Source organism: Mesocricetus auratus, unplaced genomic scaffold (assembly GCF_017639785.1).
Source record: "Mesocricetus auratus isolate SY011 unplaced genomic scaffold, BCM_Maur_2.0 Super-Scaffold_100038, whole genome shotgun sequence".
NCBI classification, from domain to species: domain Eukaryota; kingdom Metazoa; phylum Chordata; class Mammalia; order Rodentia; family Cricetidae; genus Mesocricetus; species Mesocricetus auratus.
In genome coordinates, this window is record NW_024429216.1 from 8,093,387 (window position 1) to 8,117,457 (window position 24,071).

At 53.0% G+C, this 24,071-nt stretch overlaps 1 protein-coding gene across 1 annotated transcript; it reads left to right on the plus strand.

Annotated features, from left to right (window-relative positions):
* The first annotated feature begins 1,992 nt into the window (after positions 1-1,992).
* Itpkc (inositol-trisphosphate 3-kinase C) lies at positions 1,993-23,198 on the plus strand. The gene is made up of 7 exons (XM_005086573.4): positions 1,993-3,504; positions 11,043-11,145; positions 13,274-13,487; positions 16,162-16,366; positions 17,783-17,884; positions 18,455-18,526; positions 21,895-23,198. Exons 1-7 carry the CDS (start codon positions 2,371-2,373, stop codon positions 22,096-22,098), a joined length of 2,034 nt encoding a protein of 677 aa, XP_005086630.1. The 5' UTR covers positions 1,993-2,370; the 3' UTR covers positions 22,099-23,198.
* Positions 23,199-24,071: the final 873 nt, after the last annotated feature.

The window sequence follows — 24,071 nt, forward strand, 5'->3', positions numbered from 1 at the left end:
CTGCCTCAGACAATAATCCTACAGGGCATGGCTCACAGTGGCCTTATATCACATACCTGAACTCATGGCACACATTACAAACCAAGACTAAGGAAGGGCAGAAGTCTCAAAAGTCCGGGTAAACTGGGACCATGAAGCCTACTATGGTGGCCCATGACTATAATCCCAGCATTTGGGAGACAGTGGCAGGCAGATAAGGAATTTGAGGTCATCCTTGGGTTTGAGGCCAACTTGACCTACATGAGGCCCTGTCTCAAAATAAATGAGAGGGGGGAAAAAAAGGAGCTGGAGGTATAGGTCAGTGACAGAGTCAAAGGAAGTAGGGGGAGGGGAGGAGGGATGGCCCAGCAGTTAAGAGGTTACAGCCATCTGTAACCCCAACTCCAGGTCCAACACCCCCTTCTGGCCTCTAAAGGCACCTAAATGCACCTGCACAGATACACCCATATGTAAGGGAACCTAACTAGCAAACCAATCTGAGCTGTATCGACCCTTACTGCAGAGTGATTGACAGATAGCAACCTACTGTCAGGGTCTGGTACATATGTCCTCTGGACAAAGGATCATCTTTATTTAGTTATTTAAGAATCCAAGGCCTGGTACACGCGCTCTGCACAAAGGTAAATCCCCAGTCTCGAGTTTTTGAGGCAGGCTCTCACCACATAGTCCAGACTGGTGTTGAGGTAGTGAACTTCCTGTGTGCTGTGATTACAGGAGTGCCCACCACCACTCATGGTTTAGACATGGGATTTCTTTGTTGTTTTAACATCGGAATTCCTGTTTTTTTTTCTTCAAGATTTATTTTATTTTTAAGTAGCAATGGGTACATCTGTGTGAGGTCGTCAGATCCTCCAGAACTGGAGTTACAGACAGTTGGGAGCTGCCATGTGGGTGCTGGGAATTAAGCCAGGGTCCTCTGGAAGAACAGGCAGGGCTCTTAACCACTGAGCCATCTCTCCAGCCCCTAGAGTTCCTTAAGAAAGAAGAACCCACCTATTTATTTTATCATTATTTTTATTTTGAGATAGAGTTTTTATATGTAGCTCTGGCTGCCCTGGAATGGGCATAAACTCACAAAGTTCTGTGCGCCTCTGACTGGGCTACCACGCCAGGTTTAAGAAATTCAATTTTTATTCATTTGGTTTCTGAGACACGGTTTCTCTGTGAAGCACTGGCTGCCCTGGAATTTGATCTGTAGACCAGGCTGGCCTGAGTGTTGGGATCAAAGGCGTGCGCCGCCGCCGCCGCCACCGCCACCACCACCACCACCACCACCATCACCCTGGCTTATTTTTATTTTATGTGTATGGGTGTTTGCCTGCATGTATGTCTGTGCAGCCTGTGCATGCCCTGAGGTAGGCAGAAGAGGGTATTCAATCCTCTGGAATTGTAGTCACAGATGACTGTGAGTCCTACATAGGGAGCTGAAAAACAAACTAATCCTCTGCAAGAGCAACGTGCTCTTAACTGCTGAGCCATCTCTCCAGCCCTGAATTCAAAAACGAAAAACCAACGACAAACATTTATTTATCCTGTGTGGTGGGAGCACAAATTTCCTTCTGCCATGTGATCCTGGACTCGAACTCAGGTCATCAGGCTTGATGGACCTGTGTGTGTGTGTGTGTGTGTGTTGATAGGGTCTCTCTGTGTAGTCCTGGCTGGCCTAGAACTCACATAGATCCACCTCCCTCTAGCTCCAGAGTGCTGGGATTAAAAGCAGTACCAACGTGTTCTCCCCGCTCCCCGAGTGTGTGTGCGCGCGTCTGTGTTTTAAGACAAGGAGGGTCTCTTGTAGCCCAGACTTGGACCTGACTACGTAGCTAAAGATGACCTTGGACCCTCGAGCCCCCTAGGTCCGCCCCGGGAGGGCTGGGTTTACAGGCTCGTCCCACCGAGCCCTCCGAGACACTCAGACTTCAGGGTCATTTCAGTTGAGGGTAGACACTCGCTCAGGGGAATGGCTGGGGGACTCTAAGTCTTTGCAAGGCCCACCTTGTCCCTGAATGACGGGTCAGCGCGTGGCTGCACTTGTCACTGGCTGGAGTAAGGCTGGCGAGACGCAGGGGAAAGGGTCCAGCTGCTGCGCGACCCACACCGGGACCAGCAACCCGGAGCCGCTCTTTCCCAGTGAGACCTGCGGTGCCAAGCCGAGGCCCCGCCCCGCGCCCGTCACATCCGGCGGCGGGCGGGAGGCGGTGTGGGCTTTCCCTGGGAGGTGGAGTATCGGTTAACCCCTTCGTGTCCAGTGCGGCCCGGAGCCTCTGCGGGGCCGGAACCCGCGAGTTGGGGCTCCCCAGCCACACCCCTCGTGGGATTTAAAGCGGGGAAGGTGGGGCCGGACGGGCCGAAGCCCGAGCCGAGGGAGCGGGCATGAGGCGCTGCCCGTGCCGGGGGAGTCTGAGCGAGGCGGAGGCCGGCGCGCTGCCCGCCGGGGCCCGCATGGGGCTGGAGGCGCTGCGAGGTGGGCGGCGGCGACAGCCGGGACTGCAGCGACCTGGGCCGGGAGCGGGTGGCCCGACGGGACGGCCCGAGGGGGGCGGGCCTCAGGCCTGGACTGAGGGGTCCAGCCTGCAGTCCGAGGCGGAGAGGACCGACCTCGGGCCTGTGCGGGGTCCCGACGGCCCGCAGGCTGAAGCCCGTGGAGGCGGGCACGCGGTGTGCGAGGCAGCCGGCCCGGGAGCGGAGTCAGAGAAGCCCAGCCGACGCCGGGAGCCAGACGGCTCCAACCTGCAGACGCATCCAGAAGGGAGCAGCCCCCGGGCAGAGATGGAGATGGCCGGTTCCTGGACAGATGGCTTTCGAACTGACCCCCCCAGACCCGACCTCCAGTCTCAGCCGAAGAGAGCCAGCCTCTGTAGCCAGCCAGCGTTTGATGAGTCCTGGGCTGGACCGGAGAGGCTCGAGCCGTGGCAGACTCTGCCAGACAGGGACAAGCCCTGGGTGGATCACCTCCGGACCCACCACAGCACGTCCAAGCTCCAAACTCACCCAGACGGAGTCTGCCCCTCACCCGAACCAAGGGCTGATGGCCCCTGTAAGGGGTCGCCCGCGGATGGTTCCAGGACACCACAGGACACCGACGGCTCCGGGACAGAGTCCCAAACTCATGGCTCCCTCACACGACAGAGTACTCAGACAGCCTGGAAACAGCCTGGAAGGGGTGATTCTCAAGACACTGACGGTGCCTGGATTCAACCTGGCACTGATGGTCCCTGGGCTGCCGGCGTTTTGGGGCAATCCAATGGAGATGATCCATTAGAGGAACAAGAGGCGGGGGAGTTGGTGACTAAGCTGTGCTCCCACCTGGAGTGCAGCGCCCTGAGTCCTGTGCCCCGCCTCATCATCACCCCTGAGACTCCCGAGCCTGAGGCCCAACCGGTGGGACCCCCGTCCCGGATTGAGGGCGGCACTGGCGGCTTCTCCTCTGCCTCCTCTTTCGATGAATCTGAGGATGACTTGGTGTCTGGGGGCGGAGGTACCAGCGACCCGGAGGACAGATCTGGAGTGAGTAGGACCCCATTCATCCCCAGAGCGTGCCCTCCGTCCCACATCCATCCTCTCTGCCCTAGCTTAGAGAGTGGTCTTCCAGCTTCCTCTTAGCTACCCGCCCGCAATTGCATCTCTACATAGCTTTTCCATCCATTGGCCCCCTCCTTCTGACAACCAGGTTACTAACCATTTCTTGAACCCTCTACTCTTTCCTATTCCGTCTCTCCCTCTCCCCCTCGGGTTACTTGTTCTTGGGAAGAGTCTGCAGTGGAGAACTCTGTCCGAACCCATCTTGCCTAGGAACCTCTGACATTGTACCATTATCGTGTGAGTCTATGTCCACAGGTAATGTTACGTGAAGGGTCTGTGACTTCCGTTGAGTCCTCTGGAGGGGTCTAACACCCAGCTCTGAAGGACACCAATAAGGTGGAAGGATGCAACTCGTTCTCAGATGTCTTGGCCTGTTTGTCCTTTTTTTCTTTAATCTCTCTCTCTCTCTCTCGTTTTTTGAGACAAGGTTTCTCTGTGTAACCACCCTGGCTGTCCAGGAACTCTCTCTCTGTAGACCAGGCTGGTCTTGAACTCACAGAGATCCGCCTGCCTCTGCCTCCCGAGTGCTGGGGTTAAAGGCGTGCGCCACCAACGCCCGGCTCCTTTTTTTCTCTTCTTTAGACATTCTCCTGTACCCCGACCTGGCCTCAGATTTCCTACATAACTGGGGCTGGCTTTGAACTCTTGATAATTACGTCTCTGCTGCCCTAAATGCGGGGATTATGGACAAGTTCCTCTGTGCTGCCCCTCCCTCCATCGAGATAGAGTTTGCTGTGTGGACCAGGCTTGCATGCAGCCTGGACTCCAGCTTGCTACTTACTGCCCCTGCCTTTCGGGAATCAAGGACAGGGGCGTGCCACCACACTTGTACGTACATATTCATTGTGAAGCAAGGCTGGCCTCGAACTTGTGGCCATCCTGGTGCCTTAAGCCCTTTCTTTACTTAAATATATTTATGTGTGTGAGTGTTTTGCTTGCATGTATGTACACATGCTGTGTGCATGCATGTGCTGCCTGGGAAGGTTGTGTGGGGTGGGGTTAGATCCCCTGGAACTGGAGTTACAGATGGTTATGAGCCACCATGTCAGCGCTGGGAATCGAACCCCAGCCCTCTGCAAGAGCACAAGTATTTTCAGCCATCTCTTCGGTGCCCCCGTAAGCCTTTCCAAGGCTGTGCTTACAGGCATGAGCCAACACAACCTCTAGCTGTCACTGGCTGTGCAAAGGGCCAACAAAATAGTCGGGAATAGCCAGGCATCCAACATGTGTCTAGGGTAGCCTTGAACTTACGACAGTTTAGCTAACTTGCTTCCTAAAGGCTGGGATGACAGGTGTGAGCCAGCAAGCCCGCCTCCTCCAGCTTTCATTAACTATTCACAGGGGGGCTGCAGAGTTAAGAGCACGTTCTACTTTTGCAGAAGACTTCAGAGTTCCATTTCCAGCACGGTGGGGCAGCTCAAACCACCCATAAATCCTCTTCCAGCGGGATCCAACGCCTCTGACCTCTGGGTACCTGCAGTCACGTATACCTGCCCACACCCACATACCCATAATTAAAAGTACAATCTTTAAAAAAAAATGTTCAAAGGGCAAAAGGCTCACGGATCCTCAGCCTAGTCAGGGATCCACCATGTATCCGGGCCGGCCTTGAACTTGTGATAACGATCTGGCTGCCTCAGTCCTCCAGAGTGCTGGAATTACAGGCATGAGCGACAAGACTGGTTATCTCTGGCTTTTCATTAGATGTTCAAAGGGCAAAATGCTCGGGATCCTCACCCTACCCAGGCATCCGCCCGTCCCCCTGTAATCCTCGGCTCCCCAAGGGCCCCTTCAGACTCTTATTTACATCTTTCACCCTTGCCCCCGGCCTGGGTGTGGCTCTCTTCTGATGAATCAGATGAGCGTGCAGGGCAGGTTCAGGGAGGCAGAGGCAGAGCAGGTGTGGAGCCGAGCCCCAGGTGGGGTTCAGAGTCCATGCGCTTGCCAGCTTCTCTGAGGCGTCCTCCTACTGGGCTGGAGTCCACCTTGACCCCCCTTTGGCTAGTGCACCTCCTGGGGGAGGGATGTGTTGGCACACGTGGCCCCAGCTGTGGGAAGCAGACCTGCCTCGACATGCTGAGGCCCACACATCAGAGCTCGTCCCTGTCTCCCTCTAATCCCCTGACATCTCGGCACAGCTGAGCTGGGACCGGGTGACTAATAACCACAGCGACGGGGATGGCTGCAGCCGTCCCGCTCACGCATGCTCCGCTATCTCATCACGCCTCGGCAGCCCGTGACACATACGCTGTTGTTAGCCCTTCTTCATAGATGAAGAAAGACACTGAGGTGCAAGAGATGAAATCACTCCTCCCAGGAGCACACACACACACACACACACACACACACACACACACACACACACACACACACACACGAGATTTAACCCCCTAGAAGCCACGCGGTGGTGCACGCCTTTAATCCCATAGGCAGAGGTGGGTAGATCTGGTCTACATAGTGAATTCCAGGCCAGCCAGGGCTGTGACATAGGGAGACCTTATCTATAAACAAACAAAGTTTTTTGCCCCTAGGCTTGGTGCTGTGGCTCACACCTGGAATCCCAGCGTTTGAGAGCCTGAAGCAAAAGATTAGCCTACATTTGAAATGTGCCTGAGCTGCTTAGCTGCATAATGAAACTCTCCCCTCCCCTACCCCCAAGTTTATATATTAGAAACTGTAAGTGCCCCCCCCATTTGTCTTGCTATGTAGTCTTGTTTTTGTTTTTTCAAGACAGGGTTTCTCTGTATTGTTTTGGAGGCTGTCCTGGAACTCACTCTGTAGACCAGGCTGGCCTCGAACTCACAGAGATCCGCCTGCCTCTGCCTCCAGAGTGCTGGGGTTAATTAAAGGCATGAGTCACTTTAGTACAGACAGGTCTGGAACTTGCTCTATAGATACAGCCCTGCCTGGTCTTGAACTTAAGTCGGTACTCTTGCCTTAGCCTCTTGAATGCTCTACCGTGCCCAGCTCAAAGTACTTTATGCCTCTTTGCTTTGGTGTTTTGTTTCATTTATTTATTATTTATCTGTGTCTGTTTAGTGTGCAGATACTTGTGTGCTACAGCATGCACATGAAGGTCACCAGACACCTTGGGGAAGTTATTTCTCCTTTTACTGCATGGGACCCAGGGATCGAACTCAGGCCGTCTGGCTTGGCAGCAAGGACATTTTTATCTGCTGAGCCATCTCCTGGTCCCTGGTGTGTGTGAGTGAGTGTGTGAGAGTGACCCTGAGGAATTGAATGACCCTAGGACCTTGTGCGTGCTAGGCAGGCACTATCCCACTGAGCTAAGTTCTTAGTCCTCTTTTCAGTCTTTATTTTGAGGCAGGGTTTTCGCATGTTACCAGGCCTTGAACTTGGTGTGTGTCCCTGGTAGGCCTGAATTTACCATCCTCCTACCTCTGTCAGCCTCCCGAGTCGCTGGGATTACGAGCTGTACACAGTGCTTCCTTGCCTGTTCTCCCTCCCCCCCCCCCCTTCTATTCCCATTTGTTTTGACACTGGGTCTCACTGTGCAGCCTAGGATAGCCTGGAACTCTTAGTCCTCCCCCCCCTTCTGCAGCCCTAGTGGTGTGTGCCGCTGGGTCCCAGCCGTCCTGGGAGGTGAGCATTCTTCTCTCTGTTTTGTAGATGGGGAAACTGAGGCACAGAAAGGCATCTTGTGTTTAGCATTGTCTAAGTCAAGTCAAAACCCACAAGTTCTTACTTATTTCTAGCTGAGTTCCGAGCTTTTCACGTTAGCCCCTTTGGCTGTCTCCATCTCGCCTTATTCCTAAGGCCTCTCAAATTCTTCGTCTTTCCAGAAGGTCCCTGACTCTGCCAATGAAGCCGTTGGGAGTTCAAGGCTATGTCAGAACCCCCTGTCTTCAGATGGTCACCCTCTGCTGTCCTAACGTCCTGCTGCTCACCCCAAGTGCACGCTGTCCCCCATCGTTGCCTTCCTGCTTCCTTCTCCTTAATTTTGAAATTACATCTGATCATAGTGTCCCAACTATGTTCCCCCACCCCCACCCACCCTTGTTTGTTTTTAAAACAAGGTCTCATAGCTCAGGCTGGCCTTGAACTCCACTGTGGAGCTGAAGGTGACCTTGAACTCCCAATCCTAACTAGCCTTCCTTTTCCCCATCCTGTTCTAAATAGATAATAATTATGCTGTGCTGCTGGGGACACTGATGATCAAAATAGCCCCCCCCCCTTTTGTTTTTAATCTTCTGAGACAAATGTGAGACCAAAACATTATCCTCATGACTCTCAGGTTTAACACAGTCACACACCATGTAATCTGGCCTGGAATGCCCACATAGACCAGAGTGACCTTGAATTCACAGGGAGCTGCCTCCCTCAAGACACAGATGGATCTCCAGACACTAGCAACAGGGCAGGATGAATCAGAAGAAGGCTCCCGGGAGGACAGGGCGTGCGATCCAATACCGTGATAAACTGTTTCTAAAGAGCCCTGATTAAGATGTACTTAAAAGAAAAAGGCCTGGGGGTGTGGCTCACTGGTAGAGCCCCTGCCTAGAATCTCCCAGTGAGGGGCTGGGGGCGTGGCTCGGTGGTAGAGCATCTGCCTAGAATCTCCCAGTGAGGGGCTGGGGGCGTGGCTCAGTGATGGAGCCCCAGCCTAGAATCCCCCAGTGGGGGTATGACGGTGGTACAGCACTTGTGGATGAGCTTGTGCCTAGCATGTAGGAGGTCTGGGATTCCATCTCCAGTACTAGTGAACAAGACAGAGAGAGAAACAGGATACCGCATGTTTATGATAATAAAAAGACAGACTCTTTTCCAAGCAGTGTTTCTGAGACACCTGCTGTGTCACACCAGGTGCTGGAGACACACTTGTAACCCAGCAGCCCTCCCTCCTCCCCTAAGCTTCTGTCCAGCTGGAGTGCAGCAGGTAAGCCCCAGGGCAATGGGGTCAGAGTGGAGCCAGAAACCCAGCTCTGTGCCGGGTGCGGGTGACGTTAGGCCAGTGGCTTCACCTCTGAGTCTGTTTCCTCCCCTGTGACACAGACAGCAAGCTTCCTGGGGCTGTTTTTAGGATTAAACAGGGTCTGGCACACAGAGTCTTTGTCATGGTGCCTGGAATGTTCCAGGTGCTCGGTAAACAGGAACCTTGATTAATCATCTCCTCCCCTGGGAGAAAATAGCCCTTCCTGGATCCCATGCTGTCCTACACCCTGACTCCCTGCTTAGCGCCGGGCTCCCTCCAGTTTGCGATCTGCTGGAGAGCTGGGAGAAAACATGCCCTTGACCCTGGGGGCGATGCAGGGTCGGCACACAGCTTCCTTCCCTGAGGAGGACCTCCTCTCCCAGTTCACGCTGAGGGCCACCTCGGGCCAGCACAGACATGTGTGCAAGCACACACACATCTGGGTCGGTTGTGAAGCACCATGGTCCCACTGACTGAAGCCTGCCCGCGTATGTTCCCTTTGAGCGGTGCTGGGGACAGGCCTGGAGCCCTGTGTTGCTGCGTGTCCTCACCCCTGCTCTGGTTTTCTCTCCCACTCCCTCCACCCCCGCCCGCCTCTTTCCCCTTCCTTCCGTCTGTGTTTTCTTTCCACCATTCTTCTGTAGTCTTTTTTTGTTCATTGCATTCATCGTGTGCAGGTTGGATTAAGGCTTCTGGGAGTTGGTTCTCCCTTCCACTGTGTGGGTTCTGGGGGTTGAACCGAAGTCTTCGGTTTGTCAGCAAGCACCCCCGCCCCAGCTCTTTTGCTGGGCCTAGTTTTTGTTATTCTGAACCAGGGTCTCAGGTTGGTGTAGTGGTGCACGCCTGTAATCCCAACACTGAGAATACGGAGGTGAGCAATCGTCATGAGTTCAAGGCCAGCCTGGTCTACATAGATCTAGGACACTGCACAGAGAAGCCCTGCCTTAAAAAATAAAACAAAATAAATTAATATTTTACATTTATTTATTTTGAGGCAGGGTCTCGCTATGTCACTCTGGACAGCTTGGATATGCAGACCAGGCTGGCCTTGAATTCAGAAAATTTGACTGCCAAGTGCCCTGCATGAGATTTTATTTTTTTCAATCGTGTATCTAGGGGTGGAGGTTGCGCATGAGTTTAGTGCCTATGGAGACCAGAAAAGGGTGTCAGATCCTCTGGAGGAGTTACAGGCGGCTGTGAACTGCCCTAGGGGGTATCCAGTGTGGGTAATTGGGGTCCTTTGTAAGAACAGTACACATTCAATGTCTGAGCCATCTCTCTAGCCCCCTGTACTTAAGGTCAAAGTAGACAAAGGTCTTCTGTATTGGGGTTCAGAGGACCTGAGTTCAGTCCCCAGCTGTCACACGGTGGTGTACAACCATCCATAAACTCCAGCTTCAGGCCAGTGTCTTCTTCTGACCTCCATGGATGGGCCCCAGGCATGCATATGGTTCACACACGTACATGTAGGTAAAACTCTGATGAATATAAATAAGTCTAGATATTTTTATAAAGATCTGCTCTAGTAACAAATTGCCCCCAAGTCTGAATGACTTAGAGCAACAGCCAAAGTTTACTCTTGTCCATACTACGTGAGTTAGCTGTGGTTGTGGGCTGGGGCTTCTGCTCTGTGCCGTCCCCCTTAGGGGCCGTGGCCCGTTCCCTTGCCCAGCTCCTGCCTCCAGTATGGAGCTGAGCATGGAGCATCTGAGTGGGCTCTGCGCTCCCCCTGGAAGTCACACTTGCAGTCACACTTCACTGGCACCACGAGCCAGTAACCTCAGTTCAGGAGGACCAGGGGCTGGGGAGATGGCTCAGAGGTTAAGAGCTCTGACTGCTCTTCCAGAGGATCCAGGTTCAGTTCCCAGCACCCACGTGGCAGCTCACACCTGTGTGTAACTCCAGGACCCAACACCCTCACACATACATACAGACAGGCAAGACACTAATAAAATAAAAGTAAAGGAAAAGAAAAAAACTAAACAGAAGACAAGGATCTGTCAGGAAGGGGACAAGCCAGAGCCCTTGGTGACCAGCACTCTGATGGCCTCCTCCATTTTTGTCATCTGTCTCTCTCTGTGATTGGCCTCCATCACGTTCGTCATCTCTCTCTCTCTCTCTCTCTCTCTCTCTCTCTCTCTCTCTCTCTCTCTCTCTCTCTCTCTCTCTCTCTCTCTCTCTCTCTCTCCATTCCTCCACTCCTGCCTCTGTGGTTTGTTCCAGATCTGACTTTATTTAGAGGCAGAGAGGCTTGGCTTCCCATTTGGTGATTAGGTTTTAGGGTGCATGAATTGTGGTGGTTGCATCAGTAACCAAACCTAGCCTCGCCTATCCTTCCTCATGTGACAAAGACACAGAGACAACAAAGAAAGTAATAGAGGCAGACTCTTCCCACCGGGTGGTCTCATGATCGCTGGACTAAGTAGTGAGGTTTGATAACCCCGATAAGCTTGGGGACCATGATCCCATGAAGCCCCAGGACAGTAACCCTGTCTGACCCTGCTCACCCTCATGCTCACCCTCCCTACAGAGCAAGCCCTGGAAGAAGCTGAAGTCAGTTCTGAAGTACTCGCCCTTCGTGGTCTCCTTCCATAAGCACCACTACCCCTGGGTCCAGCTTTCCGGACATGCTGGTGAGGCTGGGGGAACACTGGACAGACAGACAGTGGGCTGGGGGAAACACAGGACAGACAGACACTGGTGAGGCTGGGGGAACACTGGACAGACAGACGCTGGGCTGGGGGAAACGCTGGACAGACAGACGCTGGTGATGCTGGGGGAACACTGGACAGACAGATGCTGGGCTGGCGGGAACACTGGACAGACAGACACTGGGCTGGGGGAAACGGTGGACAGACAGACACTGGTGAGGCTGGGGGAACACTGGACAGACAGACGCTGGGCTGGGGGAAACGCTGGACAGACAGACGCTGGTGATGCTGGGGGAACACTGGACAGACAGATGCTGGGCTGGCGGGAACCATGGACAGACAGACGCTGGGCTGGGGAAACGCTGGACAGACAGACAGTGGGCTGGGGGAACACTGGACAGACAGACGCTGGGCTGGGGAAACGCTGGACAGACAGACGCTGGTGATGCTGGGGGAACACTGGACAGACAGACGCTGGTGATGCTGGGGGAACACTGGACAGACAGACGCTGGGCTGGCAGGAACCATGGACAGACAGACAGTGGGCTGGGGGAACACTGGACAGACAGATGCTGGGCTGGGGAAACGCTGGACAGACAGACGCTGGTGAGACTGGGGGACACCATGGACAGACAGACACTGGTGAGGCCAGGGGACACCGTGGACAGACGGACACTGGTGAGATTGGGGGAACCATGGACAGTCAGGACTGGGCATGGGCGTGTAGTGGAATTGGTGGACGGACAGGAGTTGGCATGGGTGTGTGGACTAGGGAAAGCGCTGCTCTGTAAATTTCACTGCTCTTCCTAGAGGCTGGGTGATAGCCACTATGGGACTGCTATGAGAAACATTTGGCCTAGTAATTATTTTATTTATTTTGAGACAGGGTGTGTGTAGTCCTTGCTGGCCTAGAATTCATTCTATAGACCAGGCAGGCCTTGAACTCACAGAGGTCCACCTGTCTCTGCCTCTTGAGTGCTGGGATCAAAGGCGTGCAACCACGCTTGGCTAGCCTAGTAACTGTTAGGTCTGGTAGAAATGGTTCCTTAGCATTCATTCTGTTGGTTGGTTGAGGCTCAGTTTAGAGTGGACGGGTACTGATTAACGTCCTACTTCTGCTCCTTGTTTGGGGTGACCCTAGACAGGCTTGTGCTTTCCCTTCCGGCGACTCAGTTCCCCTCTTTAATACAGACCAAATCTTGCCACCTTTGCGGGGTTGACTGAAGTTAAGAGCACAACGTTGGGAGAGTAGAAACTGGGATGGGTCCCTGAACCCTCCTATGTCTCGTGCACAGCAGACCCTCAGACCAAAGCTGCATGGCCTCTGTGTGTCTAGGCACACAGCAAATACTTAGGTGGCACAGAAAACACTGCTGCCACCATCTTTGGAGAATAGAAGCTGACAGCTAAGCATGGTAGCACGCATTTATTTTGCTGTTATTTGCTTGTTCGAGACAGGATCTCACTGTATAGCTCTGGCTGGCCTGGAACTCGCTCTGTAGACCAGGCTGGCTTTACACTCACAGAGATCCGCCTGCTTCTGCCTCCCAAGTGCTGGGATTAAAAGATTGCACCACCGTGACTGGTTTGGCACATATTTATAATTCCAGCACTTGGGCAGCTGAGGAGGGGCATTGCCCAGTTAGAGGCCAGCCTGGGCTGCAGAGCAAGACCTTATGTCAACAAAGCAAAACAAAATATCACTTTTGCCTTAAAAACAAAAAGTAGCTTGGATTTCTACCTTAGCCATTTATGTACTCCAGATAATACCAGAATTGTGAAATTTATTTATTTATTTAAATCCTGGAGTCTTGCTGTGAAGCCCAGGCTTGCCTTGAATTCACCGTGTATTCTAAACTGGGCTCAAACTTGTGTCAGTCTTCCTGCCTAAACCTTCTTCTAATTTCTGGGATTGATGAGTTCAAGGCCAGCTGTCTCAGAACAAACAACACAGTGCCCCTGTCTCAAAGCAACACACCAGAAGGGGGGGGGGGAGAGGCCGCTGCTGGAGAGCCCATCAAGATGGCGGTGGCTGGTGTGGTGCGTACAGCGAGGTAGCGAGTGGCAGGTCTCGATCTGATGCGGTCTCTCCTCGGTCTTGTTTCCCCAGGAAACTTCCAGGCCGGCGAGGATGGCCGGATTCTGAAACGTTTCTGTCAATGTGAGCAGCGCAGCCTGGAGCAGCTGATGGAGGACCCCCTGCGGCCTTTCGTGCCTGCCTATTACGGCATGGTGCACCGGGATGGGCAGGCCTTCAACCAGATGGAAGACCTCCTGGCAGACTTTGAGGGCCCCTCTATCATGGACTGCAAGATGGGCAGCAGGTGGGACTGGGGCAGCCATGGGACAACCAGGGTAGGAGGGGGACGGTTTGAAAATATGGCCAAGTCAGCTCAAAGAACCTGCATCGTTGTGCGCCAGTGGTGCATGAGGGCTCGAGGTGTGCCACCGGCTCTGAGGGTCCCAGATGTGCCACCCGCTGTGAGGGTCCCGGGTGGCAGGCCTACTGTTCCTTCTTGGTATTCTTGTTCTGTCTTTGTATCACTTGTTTCATTAATTTATACTACTGAGTGTATAATGGAATTTCAATGTGTTTGCTTTTGTTTGTTTGTTTGTTGTTTTTGTTTCGTTTCTTTTTGCGAAGCTCCTGTAACCCAGGGTGGTCTCAACCTGGCTATGCAGTCAAGGGTAGCCTTGAGTGTCAGGTCCTCCAATCTTCACCTCCCTAGTGTGATGACTACAGACAAACTCTGAGGGCCTTATGCGTGCTAGGCTGTTAGTCTGCCAACTGAGCCACATTCCCAGCCCCTAAGCCAGTTTTACTTCCTTATTTAATTTCCAGTTCCTAGAGTTAAGGACTTGCTTTGGTGGTAGTGGCTACTCCGTCAGTACTGTTCTTTTTTATTTTATGTTGGTGCTGGGAGTTGAATGTAGACTTTGTACGTGCCAGGCAAGTCCTGGTCGCTGCATCACTGAGCTACATCTGCAGCTGGGTCTTGTTTGTTTTTCAGACAGGATCTGCTGTATAGCCGTGGCTGGTGTAGAATTCAGTATGTAGACCCAGCTAGTCTCAGACTTATGACAGTCCTCTTGCCTCTCCCTCATAAGTGTGGTGTTACCGCTGTAAATCTACACCAGCATCTCAGTTAGGTTTATACAAAGGAGAACATTTGATTGTGGCGGCTCACTTACAGTTTCAGGGTCCAGTCCATCATCATCATCATGGGGAGCCTGGCAGCATCCTGATCCACAGGCAACAGGAAGTCAGCTGTGGCACTGGGAGTAGCTTGAGCATAGGAGAACTCAAAGCCTGCCTTCACAGTGAGACACTTCCTCCAACAAGGCCACGCCTCCTAAAAGTGCCACTCCCTTTGGGGGCCATTTTCTTTCAAACCACCACAAGTCCCAGGCCCCATTCTTTCTCTCTCTCTCTCTCTCTCTCTCTCTCTCTCTCTCTCTCTCTCTCTCTCTCTCTCTCTCTCTCTCTCTCTCTCACACACACACACACACACACACACACACACACACATACACACACGGTGATATGTGTGTATTTTCTAACTTTCCCATTTCACTTTCTGTCTCTCTCTTCCCTGGAACTGAGGACCAAACCCACGTCCCTGCAATTGCTGTTTCACCCTCTTAATACCTTTAGACAACTCTAAATAACAACAACGACAACAAAAAGAACAGCTCTGTTATTCTTTCCTGGACCCTCTCCCGGTCTGCAGGTTTCCTCGCTTTCTCGTGATAAATCACCATTGTTTCCTCTTTAAAATGATTCTGTGGCTGGAGAGATGAGTCCCAAGGGAACCTAATGCCTGCTGCTGGCTTCCGAGGGCTCCTTTATGCACATGATGTCCATATATCCACACAGACTCACACATATGTATAACAAAGTAAATAAAGATAATAGTCTCACCTTTAATTCCAGCTCTCGGGAGGCAGAGGCAGTTGGATCTCTATGAATTTGAGGTCAGCCTGGTCCATTCAGTGAGTTCCAGGCCAGGAGGGCTACACATGAGACCCTGTCTTGAAATTAAACTAAATAAGAAAAATCTGGGGTCAGTGAGACAGCTTATTGGGTACATGCTACCCTCCCAACATGACAACCTGAGTTCTACCCCCATGAACTGTAGGTGAACAAACAGCCGGCCCCTGAAAACTGTCCCCTTACCGCTGCATAAGCCTGTTCCCTCTGTCAGTAAAAAAAATACATGTTTTTAAAAACCTGAAAACTTTAAAATCAGAAGCACTTTTGGTTCCAAGTATTTTTATTCATTTGAATTTTCCTTTTATTTATTTTTAACTTTATGTGTAGGGTGTTTTGCTGATACATGCCTGCACATGTGTGTACCTAGTGCCCAAGGAGTCCAAAGAGGGTATCACATCCTCTGGAACTGGAGTTACAGACAGTTGTAGACTGCCTTGTGGGCGCTGGGGATGTTTTTTAATTATGTGTGTGGATGTTGTGCCTTAAGTCCAAGGAGGCCAGGAGAAGGTGTTAGGTCCCCTGGGACTGGAGCTGCACACTCTTGCAAGCCACTTGTGGGGCTGGAACTTAGGTCATCCGAAAGGGCAGGGTGCGCTTAACCACCCAGCCACCTCTCCAGTCCCTGGTCCAAGTATTTTAGATTAAGTGGCAGCCAAGAACCAACAGGCAGACGTCCTTTCTGTTTTGTCAGACGTTGTTTTGGTATTGCCGTTGCTAATGGCCTTGTGTTTGGAAAAATCTTTGCCTGCTGTAATAGCATGAAACTATTCTTTTGTTTTCTTCTATAAGCTCTGTTGTTTTAACTCCTGTAGTTTACTGGGTTTTTTGTTTGTCCTGTTGTTTTGAGAGAGTCTCGCTATTTAGCTCTGTTTAACGCTCACAGATCCACCAGCCTCTGCCTCCAAGTGCTGGACTCAAAGGCCTACACCTCCGCCCCCATCAGGAAGTGTGAGCCTTCCAGCTCTGGGCTTAATGGTTCCCTTTGTCACATCCCCTGTGCTCAGGACCTACTTGGAAGAGGAGCTGGTGAAGGCACGAGAACGGCCCAGGCCCCGGAAGGATATGTATGAGAAGATGGTGGCCGTGGACCCCGGAGCCCCCACTCCTGAGGAGCACGCTCAGGGCGCCGTCACCAAGCCCCGATACATGCAGTGGAGGGAGACCCTGAGCTCAACTTCCACCCTGGGCTTCCGGATAGAAGGCATCAAGGTGAGGGCTAGGAGCCAGCCGGTGTGTTTGAGACGCAGAGGTCGGGGACTGGAACGGTGGACGGGCTTCTTGTGGAGCGGGGGTGACCCACATCTTCAGAGTCACACAGCCTGGTCTGGGGACGGCTCCACTCCCCACCCTGTGTCTGGCGGAGGCAAGCGTTCTTTGTCTACTGGGACATGGTCATACACCAGCTTCTCATTCCCCAAATCCAGCCTTTTCTCTGTCCCAGCCTCCCCGGCCTCCCAAACCTGATCCTCTCCCCTCCATCATGGAATGCGGTGACCGGAAGGATTTTTTTCAAGTTTTTATTTATTTGTTTGTTTTTTCGAGACAGGGTTTCTCTGTATTGTTTTGGAGGCTGTCCTGGAACAGCTCCGTATACCAGGCTGGTTTCGAACTCACAGAGACCTGCCAGCCTCTGCCTCTCAAGTGCTGGGGTTAAAGGTGTGCACCACCACCGCCCGCCTCTTTTTCAAGTTTTCATTTCATAAATTAAATGTACTTGGAAAGCTGAACGTGGTGGCTTACACCTTTCATCCCCATGGAGAGGTTAAGGCAGGAGGATCGCAGCTTCAATCTGAGTTACAGAGTAAGTTCAGGACCAGCCTGGGCAACTTAGAGACACTTTGTCATAAAAAGAAAAAACAGACCTGGGGGATGTAGCTCAGTGTTGGAAGACTTGTGAGCACGTGTGAGGCCCTAGGTTCAATTCTCAGTGGCGCTAAACAAACAAATAAAACAGCTAAGTAAAGCCTGGAGCTGTGGCCTAGTAATAGAGCACTTGCCTAGCATACATGCGGGAGACCCCTGGTTCAGGATCCCCACCCCACATCTGTTTGAATAATTGAGTGAGTAATCACATAGTCAATAAGTCAGAAGGCCAGGTGTGGTGGCTCATGTCTGTATTCCCAGCACTTGGGAAGTCGAAGCAAGGGATCAGGAGTGTGAAGTCAGCATAAAGAACGTTTGCTCGTTTAGTTTGTGGGCCCGAGTCCTCCGTGCCCCGTCTCAGGGAACCCTGGCACAGCTCTAGGAAGTAGGGACCCGCAGGTGAGGCGGCTGAGGCTGAGACTCAGAGTAGGGCTTGTTTAAGCTGAGTGGCATAGTACCCTGGGAGAAGGAGGCAGGAGGTTCAGGAGTTCAAGCCCAGCTTTAGCTATGTAGGGAGATTCTCAGTCAGCTTCAGAAACACAGGACCTGTCCCTAAAAGGGATGGACTCGCTTAAGCCCACTCTGCTAGACAGTAGCAGAAACGGCTTGTTTTGCAAGATGGGCTCAGCCATGACTGTGCTGTTAGGTGTGGCGGGGTGGGGTTGAGTTGGCCAGTCAGGGGGACCATGTCTCCTGAACAGGGGTCATCTAGGTTGGGGGTGAGGCAGCACGCGGGACAGCACTCTACATCTTGCTTTGCAGAAAGCCGATGGGACCTGCAACACCAACTTCAAGAAGACACAAGCGCTGGAGCAGGTGACGAAGGTGTTGGAAGACTTTGTAGATGGGGACCTTGGAATCCTGGTAAGTGGGAGTCCCAGTCCTAACACGCAGCCACGGAAGACAGCAGTGGTGGCTTGCTGCTGCTTCGGAGGCATGCTTCTTTGCTTTGGGCTGGGCTGAACCTGGCCGGCCTTTCTCACTGTCTGCCGTCACTGGTCCCAGCCAGCATGGCTTTTATGTCTGCAGCCTTGGTTCACAGCCTTGGGTCTGTTGAGTGTAGCGGCTAGCTCGCGCTGTTCTCACCAGGGGAACAGGAAGCTAAGATAGCAAGTGTTCCCTATGAGGCCCCCGGTGTCTTAACATGGCCACATTCTGGTGGGCAGGACGGGTCCTATCATGAGACCAAGCCCACCCAGCTCAGGGGGAGGGGGACCTGACTCCCCCTCTCATGGGGGAACTGTGGGGGTTGGTGGGGATCACTCTGTGTGCACACCTTCATGCCAGAGCTCCCTCACTCCTCCGCGTCCTTGGCTCCCCTTACCTCATCTTGACTGACTTCGCTGGATGACGGGGTGAGGTCTCATTTCAAGGCGGCTCACCAAGGCTTGCTGCATTTCTGTGCTAACGACCCACCCTCCCTCTCACACGCAGAGAAAGTACGTGGCGCGACTCGAGGATCTCCGAGAGGCCTTGGAAAACTCTCCCTTCTTCAAGACCCATGAGGTGCGAGCCCTGGGTGCCAGAGGTGTATGGGGGGGGGTCGGAAGGGAGGGAGGGAGTGAATGGGAGCGTGCATTCAAGCCAGGCAGTCTGGAGACAAGGACTTCGGATTCCCCTCCGTTTCCTTTTATTTCTAGGGCTGGGAGTCACAACCAGGGTGTCTCAATCACTGTGCTGAGCACACCCCCAATCCTTGTTGTTTTTTTCTTTGGGAGAGAGGCCTGGTTTTTTTTGATACACAGTCACATATAGCCCAGGGTGGCCTCACCCTCACAGTTTTCCTGCCTCAGCCTCCCACAGCAGGGATTGCAGGGACCATCATCATGCCCGGCCTGCCCCACCCAGACCCACCCAGGCAGTTTCCTGTGCTCCGACAAGGGCGGGGGTGGTAATACCACACTCCTAGGGCATTGCCGGTCACTGGACAGTGACCTCTGGGGCATACAGAGGCATTGTTACTCCGGGTTCTTAGAATCAATGTGTGACTGTAATGGTATGTCTCTAAGGGCCTCCCTTGGTGGGTGGGTAGAGTCTGTGGGTCCTAGAGAGCAAACTCAGGTCACCAAGCTTGGCAGCAAGTGCCCTAGCTCCCTGCACCATCTTGACAGACCACCGGGGGTTTCGATTTGTTTTGTAGGTTTCACATAACCCAGGTTGGCCTTGAACTTGCTGTGTTGCCTAGGCTGGCCTAGAACTCCTGATCTTACCTCAGCGGTCACCAGTGCTAGGGTCATATTATAGTGTGCCACTATGCTTGTTGTCACCGTGACTCTTAGGCGACTGGGTTCCTCAGAGACTGTTTGCGAGTCAGAGAAGTGATGTCTCTTCTCCACGCCCTTCCTTCTGCCCCTCGGCCCCTTCCCCTCTTCTCTGCAGCCCTGAGCTGGACGTCTTGCCTGTACACGTCTCAGTCGCAGCTCTGCTCCTCCTCAGCCCCCTAAACCCAGGTGGCCACCCCGGGGAGGCCGCAGGGTCCCTGGCACCTGGCGTGTGAGTGGCAGCAGCAGTCACTTGGGCACTGATGAAGGTTAAATAGGCTAATAGATTAGAGCCCCGCCCAGGGTAAGCCACATGAGTGCCAGCTGTCATCGTCATGTTTGTTTGGTCAAATGTCACCATTGTCCCTGCTACTATCTTCAGGCTTTATGTGGGAGGAGAGGCCTCTCCTCTCCTTGTGTCTGGATTTGCTGGCCTAGTGTCTTGCTTCCATTTGAGATACGAAATTTCACATAGAAAGCAGCATTTCCCATTTCCCTGACAGTTGAAGAGACATAGCAGTCCTGGACGCTAGGCATATGGCAAGAGCATCCAGGTACGCCTGGTGTCTGCCCCTCTTTCCTGTTTGGCACTGGGGATTTGAACCCAGGCTCTCATGTCTTCCAGGCAATTGCTCTACCATTGAGCTACAGTCCAGCCTCACCTGCACTGTTTTAGTGTAGCCAGGCTGACCTGGGTGTGCTGTGTAGCTGAGGATGGCCTGCACTTGTGATCTGTCTGCCTCCGCCTGCTGAGTGTGGGTGATGGGTGTGTGTCACCATGCCTGGGGGCGACACTACCAACTGGGATGTAGCCCCAACTTTTCATCTTTTTCTCTTTTTAAAGACAGGGTCTTTGGCTAGTCTGGAACTCTGTGTAGACTAGGTTAGCCTCTTTTAGGATTTAGATTGCCCAGGCTACCCTTGAGCTCACTGTGTAGTCGAAGCTACAACTTCCAGGCTTCCTGCCTCAGCTTCCCAAGTAGCTAAGATGAAGGCCTGGCAGCTTATGGTCCTTCATGCAGGCTCCTGTTCACCTGGTCAGGAACCGGGGTCTGGGAGCAGGGCGGAGTCGAAACCTGGCTTAAGACAGATGGAGGGGGCGTTGTAAAACCACAGTTTTTGTCAGAAAGAGTAGCTGCCTGATGTGTTATTTTCAGAATTGTATTTAGCGCACGTGAATGTTGGATGGGGCGTTTTTGTGACACGGTACTCTTGTGGAGGTCAGAACAGCCTGTGGGAGTCATTTCTCTCCTGCCATGTGGGTCCCAGGAACTGAAGTTAGGTCATCAGGGTTAGTGGCGAGTGCCTTTATTATTTGAGCCGTCTCACCAAGCCATTTGGTTTTGAGATTGAGTTTCATTTTGTAGCCCAGGCTGGCCTTAAACTCATAGACATCCACCTGCCTCTGCCTCCTGAGTGATGGGATTAAAGGCGTGTGTCACCGTGACTGACTTAGTGAGCCCCCCCCTCCCTTTGAGACAGGTTTACTCTGTAGCTTTGATAGGCCTGGAACTCACCACATAGCCCAGGTTTACCTCAGATTTGTGACTGTTCTTCTGTATCTGCCTCCCAAATGCTTAGATTGTGGACATGGTATCACCACACCTGCTCAGCAATAACTGTCTCTAAAACAAGAGACAGGAGGCAGAGGCAGGCGGATCTCTTTGAGTTCGAGACCAGCCTGGTCTACAGAGCGAGTTCCAGGACAGCCTCCAAAGCCACAGAGAAACCCTGTCTCAGAAAACCAACCAACGAGACAGACAAAAACAGTTAAACTGAAGTGCCACTGACAATACCCACTGAGGTGTCCTGAGGCAGACGCTGGGAGGCATTTTATGAGCCTGTGGCTTATAGGGTTCTGTGACCCCAGGAGGCAGAGTGCTACCAACTTCCCCATTCTACAGACAGGACACCAAGGCCAAAGGAAGGAAGCCACTTGCCTAACGTCATCAGCCACAGTCCACTAGGCTTAAGAAGCCACTGCCCTATTCTGGAGAAAGTTTTCCAGTTCTTGAGTCCGCTGACCCAGTCACAATTTTGACGACATTTGAGTTTGTGCTGTGACTTAAAAACCATGCCAGCAAATAGCCCAGTGTGCGGGCTCACATTGTTCTAGCACCTTAGAGGAGGAAGCAGTCGGGCTGGGAGTTCAGGCCAGCGCAAGGGAGGTGAAGGCAGGAGGTTCTGGAGTTCAGGGGCATTCCTGGCTGTGGAGATAGGGCAAGGCCATCTGGGACTACATAAGACCCTGGCAGCCAAACAAGAAAGAGAGAGGAAACACACACACACACACACACACACACACACACACGCACGCACGCACGCACGCACGCACGCGTGCGCACACGGTAACTGGTAACACTGTGTATTTGTTGTGTTCTGGGAACCACTTGAAATGCTTTATGTGAGTAAATTATACAATTATCCTCAGTTTGTGTATGTGGGAGCAGAGCCACAGAGAGGGTGAAACGCTTGCCTGAGGCTGCACAGCTCAGAAGTAGTTGGGAGAGGATTTGAACGTGGGCAGCCTCGTTGGGGTCTCTGCTCACTGGGGACTCACTGGCTCGTGCCTGCATCTCTCTAACCGTTTCTCTCTCTCACCGGCTGCTGCAGGTAGTGGGCAGTTCCCTTCTCTTTGTGCATGACCACACCGGCCTGGCCAAGGTCTGGATGATTGACTTCGGCAAGACAGTGGCCCTGCCTGACCACCAAATGCTCAGTCACAGGCTGCCTTGGGCTGAGGGCAACCGCGAGGATGGCTACCTCTGGGGTCTGGACAATCTGATCCGCCTCCTTCAGGGGCTGGCCCAGAGCTGATCTCATCTGCTGCTGCTGATGCTGCTAGGTAGCAGGCCTCTGGCTTGAGGAGCCCTAAGACGCCGTCGGGCCTGCCGCTGATGGAAGACGAGGTGCTTCAAGGGGCCATCCGACCAGTGTGGCCTGAGGAGCTCTGGGGACCTGGCAGCACTGGGCTCCCTTACTGATACGGGGAACAGACAGGTAGAGCTATAGAGTTGGCACAACACGAATGGGGCATCCTGATCAGCCAAGGGAGTGCCAGAGGCCATGCTGGAAGAACCCCTCCCTCCCCGAGCTGGCGTCCTGCACCCAGAGCCTCAGCAGGTTGGCTTCTGTCCCCCGGAGGATCAGGCATCGGTTGTGAAGACCTAAAGGAGCTACTTGTCCGCCTGGGGCAGTGACAGCCCCACTGGAGGCCACCTACGTGCCGAGAGAAGGGTGTGACGACACCGCCCAGGGCCTGCTGCCACTGTGGGAGCACAGCTCGCGCCCCCCCCCCCAGGCCTCTGTGTTCCTCCGTGGACTCTTCTAGCTGCTGCAGAGCCAGACCACAGGCAGCCACCTGTGCCAGCACTGTGACCACCTTCCTTCCTTCCTTGGTGCACCGGCTGCAGCCTCAGGACTTCCTCCTTCTGCCCCTGACACCAGGGCTCTCCTGTCTCAGTAGAGTCCAGTGGCAAGAAGGCGTTTCCGAGGCAGGGGAGGAGGCTTCTTGGGAACAGGAGCTGCCTCGCTCGCTCTGTAAGTGCCCCCCACCCACACGCAGAATGCACTGCCAGGTTGCCCGGAAGCACAAGTGGGTGGGGCTTCTGGCCCTAACCATGGACGGACCACCTAGTTCTAACCAAAGACTCTGGGACTCTGGAATGGGGCAGAAGCTGCTGTCCCCATGCTCCAGCACCTCTCTAGAACCTTGGCTTCCTGGTGAGGGCAGGAACCTACCTCTTCCCTAGGCCCTATGGTCTTCCAGGGCCCACGTCTTCCTTTTCTACTGACTGACTTTATATATATTTATATACGAGGTAGTTAGCTGGGGGTGGTGCCAGGGAAATCGAGGTAAAGTGGCTTTATTGTGCCTCCCGCCCACAGTGACACCCCAATAAACAGGACAAAGTCAATGCTGTGGGTATTTTCTTGGCATCTGGATATGTGGGCCGAGAGTCATACTCTGGGCCTTCACGCTGGGTGGGATAATGGGTTAGTGATCACCTTGGGAGAGTAAGGCAGGCTGAGGGGGTTCCCCACCCATTCAAGACTCAGAAATGCATTTATTTTTTTGTTTAGATTGAAAAAAAAAGATTTATCACGGGGCAGTGTTGGTGCACACATTTAATCCCAGCATTCAAGAGGCAGAGGCAGGCGGATCTCTGAGGCCAGCTTGGTCTACAGAGCGAGTTCCAGGACAGTCAGAGCTACACAGAGAAACCCTGCCATGAAGACACACATGCAAACAAAAAAGAAAAAAAGAGTTGTACTTGTGGCCGGGCGTTGGTGGCGCACGCCTTTAATCCCAGCACTCGGGAGGCAGTGGCAGGCGGATCTCTGTGAGTTCGAGGACAGCCTGGTCTACAGAGTAGGTTCCAGGACAGGCTCCAAAACAACATAGAGAAACCCTGTCTCGAAAAAAATTTTTTTTACTTGTATGTATGCGTATTTTAGTCACTTGTGTTCAGGTGCCTAAGGAGGCTGGAAGACAGCATTGAACCCCTGCCTCTAGAGCTGGCATTACAGGTGGTTTTGAGCTGCCTGGAGTGGGTCCTGGGATCTAAACTCCAGTCCTCTGCAAGAGCATCGAGTGGTCCTAATTGCTGAGCCATCTTCCCAACCCCCTTTCCTGTTTTGAGATTAGGCCTCACTGCAGCTTAGGTTGGTCTGGAACTTGAGGCCCTCTGGTGCTGGGTTACAGCGCCTCCACGCTCAGTTTCTTTTGGTTTTGAGACAGGGTCTTGCTCTGTAGCACAAACCTGCTTAGTACTCACAATGTAGCTCAG